Source organism: Chrysemys picta, chromosome 1 (genome assembly GCF_011386835.1).
Source record: "Chrysemys picta bellii isolate R12L10 chromosome 1, ASM1138683v2, whole genome shotgun sequence".
Lineage (NCBI taxonomy): Eukaryota > Metazoa > Chordata > Testudines > Emydidae > Chrysemys > Chrysemys picta.
The window spans coordinates 245,080,745-245,094,742 of NC_088791.1; the positions used below are offsets into that span (position 1 = coordinate 245,080,745).

General features: G+C 44.9%; 1 protein-coding gene and 1 long non-coding RNA gene across 5 annotated transcripts in view; one reads left to right on the forward strand and one right to left on the reverse strand.

Annotated features, from left to right (window-relative positions):
* Positions 1 to 57: 57 nt before the first annotated feature.
* On the forward strand, positions 58 to 12,128 carry LOC101937245 (uncharacterized). Of its 4 annotated transcripts, XR_010600453.1 has the most exons (4): positions 62 to 196; positions 1,133 to 1,353; positions 10,895 to 10,987; positions 11,798 to 12,128. It is a non-coding gene; the product is annotated as an uncharacterized LOC101937245 (long non-coding RNA). The 4 variants fall into 4 exon arrangements; XR_010600450.1 differs by lacking the exon at positions 1,133 to 1,353 and having other exon boundaries at positions 58 to 196; XR_010600452.1 differs by lacking the exons at positions 62 to 196; positions 1,133 to 1,353 and adding an exon at positions 310 to 443.
* CUL4A (cullin 4A) overlaps positions 6,653 to 13,998 on the reverse strand; it is an 88,708-nt gene continuing 81,362 nt past the window's right edge. Inside the window, exons 19-20 of the mRNA XM_005307616.5 lie at positions 13,637 to 13,789; positions 6,653 to 7,960 (exon numbers count right to left, since the gene is read on the reverse strand). Coding sequence (XP_005307673.1) covers positions 7,865 to 7,960; positions 13,637 to 13,789 — 249 coding nt within the window. The 3' untranslated portion in view covers positions 6,653 to 7,864. The remainder of the gene's footprint in view (positions 7,961 to 13,636; positions 13,790 to 13,998) is intronic.

Here is a 13,998-nt window from a genome sequence, read left to right on the forward strand (position 1 = left end):
TCAGTGCCCCCCCGCGGGCAGTGCGTGCCCTAAACTCGCCCGGTGACGTCAGAGCCCCGCTCAGGGTGGGGGGCGTTAATACGGGAGGCTCGCGCGCTCCTGCAACGGCCCCCGGGCCTCAGAGACAACGAGCCTGGGCGGCTGTGGAACGCTCCCGGGCTGGGGCCGGAGCCGCGGGGCGGGTGCTGCTGAAAGGGTGGGACCGCACATCCAGCGCCTGCCCCCCCCAATATCGCCCTTGCCGCAGCCGGACTGAACCCCCCGCGCGCCCCGCTCCAGGCACGGGTGGCTCGAACACAACCCGGCCGGGGCTGGCCCGTCAGCGCGAGGCAGGAAGCAATTCAGCTCCTTAGTGGAGTCAGAGAGTTGAAACAATAGGAGCCGCTGCCCGACACGCAGCAGGGCACCTGCAAGGCTGCTCCGCACCCGGGTGAAGTGGGCAGGTGGGTTTCACTGGGGGCTGGTTATAAATGCAGGGGCTGTGTCTGCCTGTGGGCAGCAGGGAGCTAAGAAAACCACTTGTTTCAGAGTAGCAGCCCTGTTAGTCTGTATCAGCAAAACCAACCAGGAGTCCTTGTGGCACCTTAGAGACCAACACATTTATTTGGGCATAAGCTTTCATGGGCTAGAACCCACTTCATCAGATGCATAGAATGGAAAATACCATAGACAAGTATAAATACACAGCACATGAAAAGATGGGAGTTGTCTTATCAAGTGGGGGGTTAGTGTTGACGAGAATTCAATTAAAGTGGAAGGGGGCTGTTCTCAACAGTAGAATACCAAGGGAGGAAATCACTTTTGTGGTGGTAATTAGGGCAATGTAATCAGGGTGGTCCATTTCAAACAGTTGACAAAAAGTGTGAGTAACAGTATGGGGAAATTAGTTTCTATAGTGACCCATCCACTCCGTGTCTTTATTCAGGCCTAATTTGATGGTGTCCAGTTTGCAAATTAATTCCAGTTCTGCAGTTTCTCATTGACGTCTGTTTTTTTGTTGAAGAATTGCCACTTTTAAGTCCGTTATTGAGTGTCCATCAGCTGCTTGCAAGCGTCGCACAACTTAAAGCCCGGGGCATGCCCCTACCTGGGCGCACTAAACTAACTCTGAACTAAACTACTTTAACTATAGGTACTACTAACTATGAACTAACAGAGTCCAAGAGGGAAGCTGCAGCCAAGCTGGAGCAGAGCAGTTCCGATGCACCTTCACTGGCGGCAAGAAGGAACCGAGGGTGGGGGAAGCGCGCAGCACCCCTTATATCACACCACAGAGGTGCCACTCCAAGAATTGCTAGGGGCGCTCCCCTACAGGTACTGCTAGGGGAAAAACTTCTGGCACCAGTGCACATGGTGAGCACGTACACCTATTGTGGAATGCATGTGAGCAATCACTCAAAGAAGAACTAATATTTAACCTGAAGCTAAAGCTGAAACTATTTGCCACTTCTTCAGCCAAAAATCTCCCTTAAGAGAAGGTTTGCATCAGCTCCCAAAACTCAGTAGAAACTTGGTTCATTTTAAGATTGATTCCACTTTATAAAAACAAAAAGACCACATATTGGAAACCAGGGAAAATCACAACTTTTAACTGAGCCCCCTTAGTTCTGTCAGCCTTCCATTTTCCCTTCTAGCTTTACATTTAAAGACACAATATTTATACTTCACAGGTGGCATATTAGAAATGTGAGCTATAGAGCATTCCTATTTTGTTTCGTATATGTCTGATATCTCAGTATTCCATCAACATAACCTTTGAACTTTCCATATAGTACCATAATTTAATCTCACATGACCTAGCTGTTTGGATATAGAGATACACTAACTCTTTGTACGACCCATGGAATCTTTGTATGCAGTGTTGTTATAACCATGTTGGTCCCAGGATATTAGAGAGACAAGGTGGGTTAGGTAATACATTTTATTGGACCAACCTTTGTGAAAGCTCAAAAGCTTGTCTCTGTCACCAACAGATCGTTGGTTCGATAAAAGATTACCTCCCCCACATGGAATCTTTGTGAACTATGGGAAATGCCTCAGTCTGCTTTTGCCTAATCAGACATTGTTAAACGATAACCCTAAGGAAGGTCAAGTCTACACAATCACTGTATGATTAAAAGGTATTGAAAGTTTCAATAGACACTGAAGATGACCATAGAATGGATAGATATGCTTCATAGTTCTAGGTTAAGGGAACCTAGTTGAGGTTGTTTGTGTGAAGTTAAGTGCACTTTCGCATACTTTAAAAAAAGAGGAGAAGGTTGTAAAGTAGAATCATAGTTTAGGATTTATAGATTTTTCTAAAATTCATGTTTTGAGAAAACTAGAAAATTCTATTAAGACTTCTTTGGCTAACCTGGTACAGAAAAGCAGCAAAGTAGTGTTAGCCAGTGCATTTAGGTTATGTTTATATGCACCACATGAATAGCTATATATTATATAAATACCATATACATGTGTGCTGGGTAATTATGCTAAGTTGTACACTGCTTATTTTAGCTCATTTATGCTTAGGCATATATCCCATGAGGCCCTGGGAGATGTATAGCTCAGCACTTGGCTTAAGCAAATACAAAAACTGTCAAAAGCTAGATATACGAGCATTATGAAACAAAGGTACAATGTAGTACAAGGAAATAATGAAAGATGTATGAATGCTTTGTATTAGGGAGTATCTTCATGCCCTTTAACATTTAGTATTTAATATTCAAACGAAAGATGGGAAAGTACAAGGAGGCACCAAAGACAAAGCTGGCTTGTTAAACTTTAAGTGCTCTGTTACTTGTAAACAGCCATGCTATAAAAGATGGCCAGTTTAAAGGGGCACTTGGGAAGCACATTGTCCAAGATGAACTGAACACACTGCGAGACTTCAGGTCCCAGAAAGGATTGGTGATGTATTAACTTTTTCATGTACCATAGTGTGTTTTGTTTTTAGACAACTTTGGCTGAGCTTGGTTATGTGATCTCTTGAATGTTCTTAATATCAAACTGCAAGTATAGTCAATGTATTGGCTATACCTTTTAGTCCATAAAAATGTGTTGTCATAAAGATGGTTAGATGCTGTAGTGGAAAAGAAGATATGGAGCACAGGACATTCAATCACACCGTAATATGATTGTTTCTCCTGGTCAGCTTAGTTAAAGGATATCCTGTCGCTCATGCATTAGAACTATTTGTTTTACCACTGAAATTCTGTTTCTAGGAATATCTTGTATTATAAATCAGTATCTCAATACACTGTGGTAGGGTTTTTCTGCTTCTAACACCCCAGACCTGAGAGCATTTAGGTTTCATGGTGCAGAGAATGAAGGAGAGTCAGCTCTACTGCCTGACCCTTCATCAGAGAGGTACATCACTTGGTCACTCTTCTCATCATGGGTGCCCCCACTAAATTAATCAGTCTGGGGAGAGAAACCTTTATATCCTAAGCTGCTTTTCTATAGTTTTACTTGGGGCCTTTTAGATAGGTGATGGCTACAGGCAGCATGCTTCAACATAACCTCTTCCTAGTACATGAAAAAATAGTTACCTCTTTTTCCTCCCCTCCCCACAAAAAAAAAAAAAAAAAAAAGGCAAAACAACCCCCCAAAAAGTCTCCCACTCCAAAAAAACCCCCAGAGCCCAGATACATACAGTATTTAACTTTTCATTGTGGGTTGGGATCTGCCTTTATCTCTAGCCACCATTGCAAGAAGCTAAAACACTATGGTGGAAATCACTGCTGTTATCATTGAAGTCCTCAAGAGGCACTCTTCCTGGACACTACTGTGCTAATAAGTGATGGTCACATAAATACCACCCTATACCGGAAACCTACTGACCGCTACACTTACCTACATGCCTCCAGCTTCCATCCAGGACACACCACACGATCCATTGTCTACAGCCAAGCTCTAAGATATAACCTTATCTTATATCATTGGAGCATTTGCTCCAATCCCTCGGATAGAGACAAGCACCTACGAGATCTCTATCAAGCATTCTTAAAACTACAATACCCACCTGCTGAAGTGAAAAAACAGATTGACAGAGCCAGACGAGTACCCAGAAGTCACCTCCTACAAGACAGGCCCAACAAAGAAAATAACAGAACACCACTAGCTGTCACCTTCAGCCCCCAACTAAAACCTCTCCAGCGCATCATCAGAGATCTACAACCTATCCTGAAAGATGATCCTTTACTCTCACAGATCTTGGGAGACAGACCTGTCCTCGCTTACAGACAACCCCCCAACCTAAAGCAAATACTCACCAGCAACCACACATCACTGAACAAAACCACTAACCCAGGAACCTATCCTTGTAACAAACCCTGATGCCAACTCTGTCCACATATCTATTCCAGTGACATCATCATAGGACCTAATCACATCAGCCATACCATCAGGGGCTCGTTCACCTGCACATCTACCAATGTGATATATGCCATCATGTGCCAGCAATGCCCCTCTGCCATGTACATTGGCCAAACCGGACAGTCTCTATGCAAAAGAATTAATGGACACAAATCTGACATCAGGAATCAAAATACTCAAAAACCAGTGGGAGAACACTTTAACCTGTCTGGTCATTCAGTGACAGACCTGCGGGTGGCTATATTACAACAGAAAAACTTCAAAAACAGACTCCAAAGAGAAACTGCTGAGCTAGAATTGATATGCAAACTAGACACAATCAACTCCGGTTTGAATAAGGACTGGTAATGGCTGAGCCATTACAAACATTGAATCTATCTCCCCTTGTAAGTATTCTCACACTTGTTATCTGTCTGTACTGGGCTAGCTTGATTATCACTTCAAAAGTTTTTTTTTCTCTTAATTAATTGGCCTCTCAGAGGTGGTAAGACAACTCCCACCTGTTTATGCTCTCTGTATGTGTGTATATATATCTCCTCAATATATGTTCCATTCTATATGCATCCAAAGAAGTGGGCTGTAGTCCACAAAAGCTTATGCTCTAATAAATTTGTTAGTCTCTAAGGTGCCACAAGTCCTCCTGTTCTTCTTTTTGCGGATACAGACTAACACGGCTGCTACTCTGAAACTCTTCCTCTTGTGGACCACTAGAGACAGAATTCACCAATTTTTTAAAAAAGCATCTAAGGAACACTTTGAGTAGTGTCTGAATATGAATCCACAACAGAGGAATTGGGGCCTGAGGGGGAATTACTGTTTGTGCTAATTTAGGGACAATTTAGATCATAGGTTGGTTTTAATTTACATGATATTCCACTGCCATATCATGGGTGAATAAAGAATGTTTGGCCTCTAATACTAGAGATGCGTATATCTGGTACCATAAGACAATTACAGTATTGAACAATATTATTACCATACACCATTTATATTATAGTGGCATAGAGACTGTACAACCTTCAGTCTATCACTGCAACAAAATTCCTCATTGTGATGTAAACACAGGGAACTGTACTAAGATCAACTCATTTCACATAAGCCACTAAACAGTATGACAACTCTGGTCACTAGTGACTTGGATGCAAATGTATTAGTTTTAAAGGGCTTACTCATTTGTTTGGGCTGCAAAAATGCTAACAAAAGGATTCTAAAAAATCTTTTTATTGCTATACAAGTGAGAGTAATTTGGCTAACAAATACCAGTCTCTAGGTAGGTTGTTTTTTTAATTACATAGCTCAGAATTCTTGTCTGTCAATTACCTTGCTTCCACAGCAAGAGCCATTTCTCTTGTTGATGAAAATATATCTTCTAGTAATAGCATCAATTTTTGCTAATTTGTTTTTAATCAAATACTAGTCAGAAAGTTAGAGTTTAATTTTTGGGTGGAGGGTAGGAAAGATAAGGTAGAGCAGTGGTTCTCAATCAGGGGCCCACAAGAAGGTTTCAGGGGGTCTGCCAAGCCCAGGCAGCATTAGACTCACTGGGTCTCAGGACAGAAAGCTGAAGCCCTGCTGCATGGGGCCCTGAGCCCTGTCACCCAGGGCAGAAGCCAAAGTTTGAGCAATGTAGCTTTGCAGGCAGGGCCCCCAGTGGCTTGGGGCCATGGGCAATTGCCCTGCTTGGTACCCCCACTGCCGGCCCTGGCTTTTATATGCAGAAAAACAGTAGTTGTAACAAGGTGGGCGGTGGAGTTTTTATATCATGGAAGGGTGGGGGGCTCAGAAAGAAAAAGATGAAGAACCCCTGAGGTAGAGAGCATTGTTCACATAGCATAGATTACTGCCTGTCACTCACAAATCTTTAGTCTGATGAAACCTCTGCCCCGTTACACTTGTGTGTTTATTACATAAAGCTTTTTATTTTAAAACACCAAAAACAGCAGTATGTTTTAGCAAACTGACTTTGGCTGGTTGTAATGTGAATAGGGAATAAATCAATTAGTTAAAAGTTAGGTCTATTAATTAATCTTCAATGACAGATTGAGATTAAGTGCCAAATTCACATGGTGGCTAAGAAATTAATATTTAATACATATCAATGAGATTTTATTTGAATTAACTAAAGATTTAAATATTAAAGCAAGTTAAAATATAAGTCTACATTAAATTACAATGTTAAATAGCTTTTAAATACATTTGTTGTACTAAACATATGATAGGGGGTTTGGTTTCTAACACAGAGGAAAAGGAATAAAAATAATTCAAAGAATGCAATACAATTCATGAGACCAGATGACAGAATGAGGACTTTAATATGGAAACCCAGAAGATGTCAGCTTTTAGCAATGGATACTTAAGAAGGGGTCGTGGACTTATAATTTATGCACAAAAGTCATATTATATAAATTTAGTAAGTGATTTTCAAGAAAATATTGCTTAAATTCTCATTAGGCCATGATCAAAACTCCTTTGGTAGCTTTTAATCAGAATGAAACACCATTATGCAAATCCTGTAAAATAAAACAGGCTTGTAAATATTACCACAAAAAAGTATCTTCCTTATAGTTACAATTATCTAACAGATCTACATGTCCTTCATTCTTTAATTCAAATCAACTTACATATATACAATATGTAACAGGGAACTCACAAAATCCATACTCTCTCAAGACAAAAATCTATGCTTTCACAACATCGAGACTGTAAAGCCTTTGAAATCTTTTCTCTTCTTGTGTTGAGTGCACTGTACAGTAATTATCCTATATTTGTCTCTAAAGACAAAACTAAATTATACTGAAGTTTTACATAAACAGTGATACAAATCACTTGCCCTAGAGCAAAAAATTCCACAAATGAATACCTTAGCTAAGTAATCAGACAGCTCACTACAGACATTTTAACACAGTTGTCCTCTTGGCACTTCAAAGATTTCACTTCAAAACCTGATTTATCCAAACCAGACTGAAGTTTAGAACTATTTTAAAAGAAAATTAAACAAACATGAATATAACAGTATCATGGTGCATAATTTCAAGAATTCACTGAATGTTTGTACACAAGTGTTAATTAATTAAAAGGGGTTTTAAAAGATACCAGAGTGATTTTTTGTAGCTAAAGAATGCAGCATTAAGGGTCTTTATGGATGTGCACTCATGAACACATACATAAATAAGCCAGAAAAAGAGTATTTTTTTACCTTCCCTTCCAACTTCAAAAGTTAATTTTAAACAAAGTAGAATAAACATATCTTGAAGAACTCAAAAGAACAAATGGAAGAACTAAAAGAAATAAAAAATGTGCCATTTAAAAATCTCTAAGGAGTCTTGACAAGGATCATTGAAGAAACATTTCCTTTGCTTCTCATCCACACCAGTGCATGCAGCTGGTTGAATAGTATACATCAACTTGAGGATCTGCTAAAAGTAAAGTCTGCAAACAGCATAGGTATTTAAAGTCCTGAATACATGATTCTGGTGTCTTCTTAGAAAAAAAAAGTTCTCTCCCATTATGCAACATAGTGGTATTGATTGGGGTTGTCTTTGTCTCTCTCCATATAGTCTCTATCTATGAGAGATTCAATCCTTTTTTTCAAGTCTCCAGGCTATAAGAAAAGATCAAATTGGTATTATGTTTAGTAATATAAATGAAATATAAAAAACTTATTTTCAATCCCACTATAGTAAAATGAGGACAGTAATCTTTATTTTAAAAATTGGCACTATAAATTGTATAACAAAATACATCAAATTAAAAATGCATTTCTATATATCTATATCTATAAATGCATTTTGTTATATAACTCCTGATAAAACCTGTTGACTTCCCCCCCTCATTGTTAAAGAAAACGTATTTTAACATTTGAATCTTTGATTTTGATTCAACCATTAAATCCTACACTATTTCCTTATTTTCTCATCTTTTAGAAGGACAGAAAAGAATAGAAAAATTAATGAAAAAGACAATTATCTTTTCCATAACTGGTGTTCTTCAGGATGTGTTGCTCATGTCCATTCCATATTAAGTGTGTGCACTCACCACATGCACCGGTGCTGGAAGATTTTCCCTCAGTGGTATCCGTAGGGGACTGGCTCTGCCGCCCAATGGAGCAGCGCACACAAGGGGCCCTGCTGGCTTCTCCCACCCTCAGTTCCTTCTTGCTGGAAACTCCGACAGTGGGAAAGGAGAGCGGGTCATGGAATGGACATGAGCAACACATCTTGAAGAACACCTGTTATGGAAAAGGTAACTGTCTTTTCTTCTTTGAGTGCTTGCTTATGTCCATTCCATATTAGGTGACTCCCAAGCAATGCCAATGGAGGCAGGTAGGAGTTCACAGACATGTAGATTGCAACATAGCTCTGCCGAACCCAACGTCATCTCTGGCCTACTGAGCAAGGGCGTAGTGCGCTGTGAACGTGTGAACTGAAGACCATGTCGCAGCTCTGAAAATGTCCTGAATAGGGACATGCGCCAGGAAGGCCGCCGAGAATGCCTGAGCTCTGGTTGAGTGGGCCCTCACAATCAGCGGCGGTGGGACCTGCGCCAGTTCGTAACAGGTCCAGATGTAGGTGGTGATCCAGTTGGAAATCCTCTGCAAGGACACTGGAAGGCCCTTCATCCTCTCCACTGTCACGATGAAGAACTGGGTCGACCTGCGGAAGGGCTTGGTATGCTCCAGATAAAATGCCAGGGCACGTCTGATGTCCAGGGCATGCAGCCTCCTTTCCTTACTAGCGGTATGTGAGCTGGGACAAAATACCAGGAGGAAGATGTACTGGTTAACATGGAAGGAAGACACCACCTTCAGCAGAAAGGCCGGATGGGGTCACAGTTGAACTTTGTCCTTATAGAACACTGTATACGGTGGCTTCAACATCAGAGCTTTAAGTTCCAACACTCATCTCGCGGATGTTATGGCTACAAGGAAAGCGACATTCCATGACAGGTGGGAGAGGGAGCAGGAGCCCATAGGCTCAAAAGTTGGGCCCATGAGCTTAGAAAGAACCAAGTTAAGGTCTCACTGTGGGACAGGGACTCAGGCCGGTGGGAGGAGCCTCTCGAGACGTCTCAGGAATCAGACCAACATGTCGTTGTGAGAATACCTTTTGGATCTGTGGGTGGAAAGCGGAGATAGTCGCAAGGTGCACCTTGACAGAAGACTGGGCCAGCCTCTGGTTCTTAAGATGGAGCAGGTAATCTAAGATAGATTGTAAGGAGGAGCGCATTGGAGAAATGCTACACTCGGACGCCCAGTGGGAGAACCTCATCCACTTGGCCAGGTAGGTCACTCCAGTGGAAGGCTTCCTGCTATCCAGGAGGATTTGCTGGACCTCGTTAGAGCAGGCCTGCTCCTCCGGGTTCAACCACACAGCATCCACGCCGTGACGTGGAGGGGGGCAAAATTGGGGTGTAAGAGATGCCTGCGATCCTGTGAGAGCAGATGGGAAGGCTCCAGGGAGTGGACACCATCACGTCCATCAGCATGCCGATCCAATGGTGGTGAGGCCACGCTGGGGCGATCATGACTACTTGGGCCTTGTCTCTCTTGATCTTTGACAGGACTCTGCTGATGAGCGGGATCGGTGGAAACGCGTACATCAGTCCCCCTGCCCATGACAGGTGGAAGGTGTTGGAGAGGGAGTCCTTGCCCAGACCCTATAGGGAACAGAAGTGATGGCATTTCCTGTTCTGACTGGTGGCAAACAGATCCACTTGGGGAGTTCCCCACCTCTGGAAGAGTTTCTGGGCTACATCCGGATGGAGCAACCACTTGTGGTGAGAGAAAAAGGATCTGCTGAGGTGATCTGCCAGCGTATTCCTGACACCGGGGAGGTGATAGGCCTACAAGTGGATTACATGCTTGATTCAGAAATCCCACAATCAGAGAGCCTCTTGATAGAGAGCTGACGAGTGCGCTCACTCTTGCCTGTTGATGTTGAATGTCGAGGTCGTATTGTCTGTCAACACACTCACCCCCTTGCCCGCCAAGTGTGGTAAAAAGACTCCACAGGCCAACCTAACCGCTCTGAGCTCGATGATGTATATAAACATCTTCATCTCCTCTGGGGACTACACGCCCTGGGTCTGAAGGTTGCCAAGATGCGCTCCCCAGCCTAGGTCTGAGGCGTCCAATATCAGCTTGATACAGTGACAAGGGCTGTCGAATGGAACTCCTTCCAGGACCGCCCTGGAGTCCGTCCACCATTGCAGCAAGGTAAGTATCGTCAGCGGGATGGTAACGACCTTTTCCAGGTGATCTCTGGACTAGGAATAGACCGTCACCAGCCACTGCTGTAAATGTCGCACCCAGAGGCTGGCATGGTGGACGACATACGTACATGCTGCCATGTGTCCCAGCAGGCGCAGACAAACCCTGTTCCCCCAGGCCACGGCCACAGACTCCCATGCAGAGGTCCACCAATGCTTGGAACCTCTCCTGTGGCAGAAACGCTCTGGCGCAGGTGGAGTCGAGCACTGCGCCGATGAACTCTATCCTCTGCACTGGAACTAACGTTGACTTTTTGTCGTTTACCAGCAGGCCCAGGATCGGCCTGGGTTGGGACCTGGATTGACCTTTGACCAGCCAGTCATCGAGGTACGAGTAGATCTATATACTCCAATGCCTGAGGTAAGCTGCTACCACTGACATGCACTTGGTAAACACCCTTGGCGCTGTTGCTAGGCCGAAAGGGCGGACCGCAAACTGGTAGTGGTCCGATCCCACCATGAAGCGTAGAAAGCACCTGTGTCCTTGGAATATCGCTATATGAAAGTACTTCAAGTCGAGGGTGGCATACCAGTCTCCTGGATGGAGGAGGCCAGGGAGACCATGCGGAACCTCAACTTCTTTAGGTATTTGTTGAGGTCTCGTAGGTCCAGGATGGGGGGTAGATCACCCTTGGCTTTTGGGATTAAGAAGTGCCGGGAATAGAACCCCTTGTTCCTGTACTCACAGGGAACCTCTTCCACCGCACCCAGCTGCAGCAACCCTTCTACCTCCTGTGCGAGGAGACTCTCGTGAAAGGGATCCCTGAAGAGGGACGGTGAAGGGGGGTGGAGACAGTAACTGTAGGATATAACCCTGCGGCACTGTACTGAGGACCCAGCGGTCCGAGATTATGGTGGTCCATGCCAGGAGGAAAAGAGAAATGCGGGTGGAGAAAGGCAGGAAAGATAGATCCAGGGTATAGTCTGGTAGGTTGCCGTTGGGTTCACCCTAAAAATACCCACTTGCTCCCCTGATTGGGCGGAGGGAGGGGATGGGTGCCTCAGGCGGCATTTGTAGCCCCTGCTCTTTTTGTGGGGTGGCTCCTGCTGGGATTGGCTGTGGTTTGAACCGCTTACGGACTTAAACAGGGACGTACAGCCCTAGAGTTTTCAGGGTAGTGAGGGAGTCCTTGAGCCCATGCAGCTTACTATCTGTCTGTTCTGCAAACAGGGCCTGCCGAAGGGAACGTCCAGCACTGACGGCTAAGCCTCTGTCGACAGACCCTAGAGGAGCAGCCAGGATGCCTGCTGCATGGAGATGGCCGAGGCCATGGTGCAAGCCGCAGAGTCAGCCGCATCTGAAGCTGTCTGGAGGGCCACCCTGGCCACAGTGGTGCCCTCTTCGAGTACTGTCCAGAATTCCTTCTTGGACCCTTCGGGAAGCGAAGCCTCGAACTTGGCCATTGCCTGCCACATGTTGTAATCGGAGCAGCCAAGGAGGGCTTGGTGGTTGGCCATTCTCAACTGAAGGCTGGAAGATGAATAAATCTTTCACCCAAACAGATCCAGTCTCTTCGAGTCTTTATTTTTGGGTGTAGGCCCGGGTTGCCCCTGCCTCTCCCTTTGATTAACAGCCTCAAGTACGAGAGAGTTTGGGGCTGGGAGGGTGTAGAGATACTCCTGGCCTTTAGCTGGCACAAAGTATTTACGTTCAGCCCTTTTCAAAATGGGGGCAGGGAAGGGGGGTTTGCCACAGGGCATTAATAATTTTTGATTCCTGTAGGGGCAGCTGCCGTGGAGCAGAGGATGTAGTAGTTCCTCTTCAGTAGTTCATGATCCTTAGCATCAACTTGTGGAATTGGGTGAAGGGTACCTGTGATGGCTTTGTCCAGCGACAATGAAGACGACGACAATGTCGCCTGATGGTCCAGCAGGCTGTTTCCCTGTCTGCTCATGGGCCTGGGAAGTTCTGCCTTCTGGGGTCTCCACCTCTGGTGGATAGCGGGATGCTGAGGCCAATGGCCTATCTGAGGCCCCCACCTCCGAGCGGACTGTCTGCGAGGGCTGGGAAAATCCCCATAGGTTCCAGGGGTACCAGGCCACCGGCTTTGGGCCCAAGGGGTTGGTTGTGGTGCCAACGATGTGGACATACTGCCAGTGCTTGTCCTGCAGTCAAGGACTCCTGCTCAGTTCCACAGCTGGAGGTGGAGTGTTCAATGGCAGGTGACCATGATCGATGGAGGCGTCGAGCCACTTAGCACGGGTCTTGGCTCTCCTCCAGCCCTGTCCTTTTCCTTATGGAAGGGGGGGGAGGGGGAGAGAATCTTCCCCTTGTGGTTATCTTCAGCTTCTTGATCGGAGCAGGGGAGGGGGATCGGTGCTGGCTCAAAGATGGCGCCGGCAGGGCACTCCACACTGACGCTATGGTGCTCAGGGCTGAGTCGGACCTCTGCTCTGGTGCCAGGGTCAGTGCTGACTCCATCAGGAGCGCCTTGAGACGGATGTCTCTCTCCATTTTTGTTCGGGGTTTGAAGGATTTACAGATGTGACACCTGTCGCTTATGTGTCCTTCACCTAGACACCTCAAACAACTAGCGTGTGGGTTGCTGATGGGCATAAGCCGCTTACAATGATCACAGGGCTTAAAGCCTGGAGATCGGGACATGCCCCGTACTTAGGCTGAGTCCCATTCAGGACCGCTGAACGAGAACTAACACTAAGGGAACTATTAATTATTTTACAACTATTTTACAGGAAACATTCAGAAGAAACACTGAACGAAAAAAAATGCTAGCCAAAGCAGCAGACATTCCAGGACCGTCACTGGCGGCAAGAAGGAACTGAGGGTGGGATGGGCCGGCAGCGCCCCTTATACTGCAGCATGTGTGCGCCGCTCCAGGGGCACCAGAGCCGGTCCCCTATGGATACCGCTGAGGGAAAAACTTCCAGCACCAGTGCATGTGGCGAGCACATACACCTAATGTGGAATAAACATGAGTGAGCACTCGATGAAAAACCAGGTATTTTAAAAAATTCTAGTATGGATTGAAAGGAAATTAAGTTCACTTACCTTTACTGGAAATTTCAGCTGATTATACAATTCAGAAACAAGAAGGTTATGGCAGAGCGTCTTTCTCATCTTCATTATTCGTACAATAGCAGCATCAATCTGATATTGTCTATCTTGAAACACTCTTTCAGTTGTGCTAACCTGTTCTTCAACCTAAAGGACAAAACAACATGCATCAAGCCATCTTTCATTGCCAATTTTTCTGTCTGAGTGTTTGGTTAAGCTTTAGGGAAATATACAAGTAATGTGTGGAAGGAAACAATATTCATTTATTCTTCTCTTTCTGACAGACAAGCATGCACACCTAAAACCTGGGCTCTGGGATGTTCTGATGCTGTTAAAGGAAACTAAGGATACAAATT